Here is a 5,647-nt window from a genome sequence, read left to right as displayed (position 1 = left end):
ATACCGCTATGACCTCTTTAGACCACAATAATAACTTGTGCTTGGTCACCTTTCCCTTCCCTTCTGACTGAGTCCATCGACTGGTTGATCCAGGTTAGGCATGGGAATGGTGATAACAAGGGTCTTGATGAGTTGTCTCAAGCTTTGAAAAAGTTGATTGAGGAGGCTATTGAAAAGGCTACTAAGTCCCTCCAAGCCGAAAAAAATAAACTTGAATGCCCTGTTAAGTATAAGGGAAATGAGTCCACTTGCCAGTATTATGATAGGCTGATTAAGAATGCTAAGGATGCTAAAAATTCAAATCCTTCAAAAAATGGTTTTACTGAGGAACAACTCAATGAAATGAAAAATAAATGCATTGCTTCCCACTCCCGTAATCAGGACTCTGCTACTAAAAAAGCTTTGGAGGACATTGAGTCCAAGTTGAAGCAGGTTAAAAATCTCCAAAAAAATCTTGAAGGATTGACTGACCAAAACAGTTGTCAAAAGCTGTTAGAGAATCTTTGTGCCGGCCTCGAAACCTTCCTCGGCTTCAACTCTGCTACGAAAGGCTACACTGGCGAGGGGATTGTGTACTCTGACTTGGACAGGCTGAGTGACGGGGTGATGGCGTTTTTGTGTGGTGTTCTCAGCAACATCAAAGAGCATTTAGGGCAGCATAAAGAGACAATTACAGATGCAATTAACACTCTTAACACCAATAAACACGCCGGTAAAAAAGGTTTTAGTGTTGCGATTGGAAGTGTGGTCGAAGGGGTGGGGAGGTATAATGAGAGGGTGAAGAGGTCGAATGATGAAATTAAAAAACCCATTAAAAATCTTCAAAAGCAAATTGATAAAAACATTGTAAACGCAGTAAAAAGCATTTTGCCGAACGAAAATGCAGTCACTAATGATGCCTTGATGCAGGCTGTAGAGTTAATTAAAAGTAAACTGCTTGAATGTAAACAATTTGCAACAGAGTTCAATGAAGCTCTAAATACCGGTAAAAAAGAAGAAATAAGAAAAGCAATCGACGACTTAAATCCCAGATTACAGGAATGCGTGAGGAACGCTTTGAAGGCTGTGAGCCATGAGAGTCAGCGGCTCAATGAGCTGTCGAATAAGGAAAGTGAGGACTTCGAAGTAACAAACAGAATCATCACCGAAACTCTCCAATCGCTTCACACACAAATGAACAAGCATATTAATAGGGAAGTAAAATATCTTGTAGAGCAATTCAAAAGACTGGCGAAAGATATTTGGAAACAACTTAACGCTATCGACACTAAGCTGGAAGAGTATGTGGAGGAGTTGAAGAAATGGATAGATGCGTCCGACAAAATTGTTGATACAACGATATACGAGGCTGAAGGAATTGTACAAAAAGGAATTGGAAAGAATCAACAAAATTCTATCAAACGAGTTGGAGAGCAGTTGGAAAGGCGGAGAAAGGATCTCGAAACAAATATTAATGGTGTAAAAAGAAAACTTGAAAGTCTGGCGCAGCAAGTTACTGAGCAAGCAGACAGCCTTGAGGTCAATGTACGTATTGGGTTGCAGGCGTTGAGGGATGATATTAGTAAGATGTTAAATGATGTGAGAAGCAGCAGTGCGGTGAATGGCGTAGTCAAAGGTCTGGTAGGTAAGCAGTTCCAGTCTTTAACTGAGTCTAAAAATGAGCTCACAGCAGTAATCGGCCGAATCACAGAAAATTCTGCGAGCCTTGGTTCTTTGTACATTAAAGCGTTTAAACAAAAATTTTATGATTTTGCGGAAGCGCTTGAAAAAGCAAATCTACAAAAATTCCAAAATGCTTTATCACCAAAATCAAGAAAACTTGAGAGCTATGTCGGTATTTTACAACGTATCAGTAGTATGTTAAATGTTCAACCGTCGACAGCCGGAAGTATAATGGAGCTTGTAGAAGAGTTGAATAGTGGAATGCGTGCTATAACGGAACACTATGACGAAGTAACATCTGGAACGCCATCTACTGTGAAAAATCTAAAAGAGGCTGTCGACAAGGCAGCTGGCGCAATAAATGCGCTGGGCGAAAAACTCAAAACAGAGTTTCATCCGGCAAAAGAAGAGATTGCTAAAATAAGAGACGATCCTAGCTTGACTACTGCCGTTGCAAAATATAATGCTCTAATAGAGCTGAAAACGACAGTATACGGTCAGACTGGAGGTGTGGAAAATCCTGATGAGGGTTCTCTTGCCAAACTCATCGAAGAGCTGACTAAGGCAGTTGATGGAAGTGGCGGAGTTGGGGGACTTAAGAAAGCTGTTGAAACGTTCGACTTTGCTGCTAAAAAGCAGATAACAGATGGAGCCAGCGCTGCAATTAACGAAGTGCTAGGAAAATTCGAGATGGATACAGTTAGCGATCCACAACAAATCAACGTTAAGAGTATGATGAATCTGTTTAGTTTAGCAAACGAATCTTTAAAAAGTACAGTTAATGAAATAAAAACCCATGCTACTGACATAAACGTGGACTATGTCAAGAGCTCGCTTCATACTCTCTCTACTGAGCTTCCGAAGTACCTTTCTGAGTTACTAGACGCCTTAAGCGCTAGCGGTAATGCTATCAAGCAGAATTTGCAAAAGCTCAAGAGGGATATTGGCAAAACGGAACGCGGTACGCCAGCCAAAGACACTCTTCAACACATCCACCGCCAACTTAGCGAATTGCGGAGCAAGGATTTGAAAAGTACCATTACATTCGTTCATGGCTTGGATGCTTTTGCCACCCGAGCATGCCAAGAAACCATCGAAAAACTCGAGAACAACGTCAGACAAGAAGTGGAAGCAGCCACCGTGAAACTCACCACCCTAATTCAGAAACGGTTCGTCTGCTCAACCAAGTCCCTGCTCGAGAAGTTTACAGGAAAAGTTAACGGCGAATTAAATGGATTGTCGGCCAAGATACACAATGATCTGAACACCGGGCTGAATGGGTTTATGTTGAGGTTGGAAACGCACTTTCTGACAGGCGAACAAGTGATTCAGGGCATTGATAAGATTTCGGAGACGCACTCCCCTAAACAAAAATCTCCGCTCAGTCAGGGCGCTGAAAAATTCAATACTGCTGTGAAGGCCTTTTTTGGCAGCTTAGAGAAGCAGAAAGATTTCACGTCCGATTACAAAATCATTACGCCTGCCAAGGAAGCCCTCCGCAAGGTGCTCGCTATGCTCGCAGAACGTGGACACTTCGACCATGAATTCTTGACAAACCTGGATCCACTTGAAACTAAGGTTAGTGAATTCAAACCGTCGACGTATGGTGAAGGGAAGAACCCTTTCATCCTCGTGGCCGTGCGAAGTGGCTTCACTACTATTGTCACTGAGTTCCAAAAGGCCTACGTCAGCAGGTACTCTGGCCAAATATACGACGAAAGCCACGCGTCCAAATATGTCAAAGTCTTTGCCACCATTTTATATACTCTTCATGACAGTCTTAACAGCTTGAATAAAGGGTGCATGGCCGGCGGCGGCTGGAATAGTAGACAATGGTGTAAGAATGACAAACGCGGCGAAAATTCACTCGGCACATTTTTGGTCCGCTGCGGATTTCAAGTCGCCACTGATGAGGTATCGAAAGACGGCGAATTGAAGCACCCATCTGACAAGCTCAGCGGTAAGACCATTCATGATAAACTACTCGAAACAGACTACATCGATACTGAAATAGCCAAACATCTCAAAACCTGCAAATCTAATAAAACCAAGAAACCCAGTCAATTCAATCTCTTCGACCTACTCGAATGCATTCTCTATCACACAGATAAGTACAATGAGGTGTGTCACATACCCACTGCGTCATCAACCAAAGTGCCAAGCAGCGTATATGATGCCCTCGTATGGTTCTCCGGGCTTCCATATAGCGGAGTGTATTCGACCCTCTTGCGTGACAGCATCACTGACGTGCTGACCGACAAAGATAAGCATAAGGCGCAGGTGCTCGACGGTCTTGAGTTCACAGCGGTTGATGAAGGATCGCTATCAATACCGGCTTACCCAAGCGACATAACATACGAACGTGTCGACAAGGCTCTTGCCCATATCTGCTCAATGTCTTACGATATCGTTACAGCTATCGCCGGCCACGGTGACGCCCAAACCATCTATGGCAGCGAGTTTTGCAACAACTCATTTAAATTCAAATACCCCAAAACGGGGGACGATTGCTTGCAGATGATCGTCGATTTGCTGCGTAGAGTACTCCAATGTCTACGATTTTTGCAACAAAAATGCAGACTCGGTGCTAAATATCACGGTTGGAGCGAGTGCCTGTACGGCAAAAGTGTGAAGGCATCCAACTCGCCATGTGAAAAGCATTCAACCGACAAAGCTGAGTGCCAACCAAAATGCAAGGTAAATTGTCAACCAAATTGCCAACCTACGTCGCCATTAATGTCATATCTATACGACTCTCTGACTGGTCACTTGCCACATGACCTCTCCTCCATAGGCTGTAAGTCAACGTGTAACACGTGTCCAAAGAGCTCACCTGGCATGCCTTGTTTGACACCGCTTGGGTTCAGGGGATTCTCCGGGTCAACGAAAACGGGTGCTGATCTCTGTCGAATTATTGATATATTCCTCAATTTCGATGGGCTCTCATGTCTATTTGCCCTCGATCCTAAACCACCGTCGACGCTATCAGAGCACTTTAGTTTTGTGTTAACGCTGGCTGCCGGTATTAACGCTACTACAACCAAGAGAAAGAGTGACGTGAAAACATTACGTGAATCGTTTGAAGAATCCATTGATAAGCAGTCTATCAAGCTGTATGAGAATGCGTCCAGCTTCACAAGTGCCTTGCGTGATGCATATAACAGCAACAAGAACCATAATGCTAACCCGCACCCCGATGCAACAAATGCCGATCTCTACACTCTCTGTACAGACAAATCTTGTGTCTATCCTAATCGGAATGTTTACTGTGGCCCATACCTATATTCGTTGTCCTCTGATGCGTATAGTTGTCTCGCCATCAAACATTCTGGGCTCTATCTATCATGGGCACTTTACCTTCCTTGGACGTTTTATCAATATCTGAAATCGTTACTTGACGCATTCTGTGCTATCTCCTGCCAATACTGGGGATGCCGTAGTTGCCTGATAGGCGATACATGTAAACCGGGAAAACACGGTGTCGACTACAACTGCAAATGCAACGCACTCGTACGTTGTCGCGGCGTGCTGGGCGCATTCTACGGATATGGTTTCACCTTCGGAGATTCAATGAAATTGCTAGAACAGCATCATCGACGATATTGCCACGACTTTACAAAGCAGCTGCAGAACGTGTTGACTTCCATACGTTTCGGAAACCTCTTGACCAAATGCGACGACTTCCTTGGCAAATCCGCCTACCATTCTTCTACTTGGTCCTCCCTCTTTGGTCACTGTCCCTCTTCTACCTCATCTGCGTGATGGTTGGCAGACTGGATGTGCTCCACATACGCTCACACCTGAGGATACCGTCGTCGCACAAGATAACGGCGCAATCACTGTTGGCGGCGGCGCAAGTCGGAAGGCTTGCCAAGATATCGTACCTACAACCATAATCGTAGTCACGTTGTTACTATCTACACTCACCTAGCATATCACCTACTCACCTAACTGACAAACGTGGTCTAATGTCTCGAATTACTCT

General features: G+C 44.1%; 1 protein-coding gene across 1 annotated transcript; it reads left to right on the top strand.

Annotated features, from left to right (window-relative positions):
- Nucleotides 1–342: 342 nt before the first annotated feature.
- On the top strand, nucleotides 343–5,424 carry BBBOND_0006010 (hypothetical protein, conserved; the record flags this gene model as incomplete). The annotated part of the gene is made up of 1 exon (XM_012915427.1): nucleotides 343–5,424. The coding sequence occupies one exon, from the start codon at nucleotides 343–345 to the stop codon at nucleotides 5,422–5,424; it is 5,082 nt and encodes a 1,693-aa protein (XP_012770881.1).
- Between the last annotated feature and the right edge of the window lie 223 nt (nucleotides 5,425–5,647).

The sequence above is a fragment of the Babesia bigemina genome, scaffold Bbigscaff_76929, assembly GCF_000981445.1.
Source record: "Babesia bigemina genome assembly Bbig001, scaffold Bbigscaff_76929".
Classification (NCBI taxonomy): domain Eukaryota; phylum Apicomplexa; class Aconoidasida; order Piroplasmida; family Babesiidae; genus Babesia; species Babesia bigemina.
The sequence above is the reverse complement of the archived record's forward strand: the minus strand, read 5'-3'. Positions and strand labels throughout refer to the sequence as shown.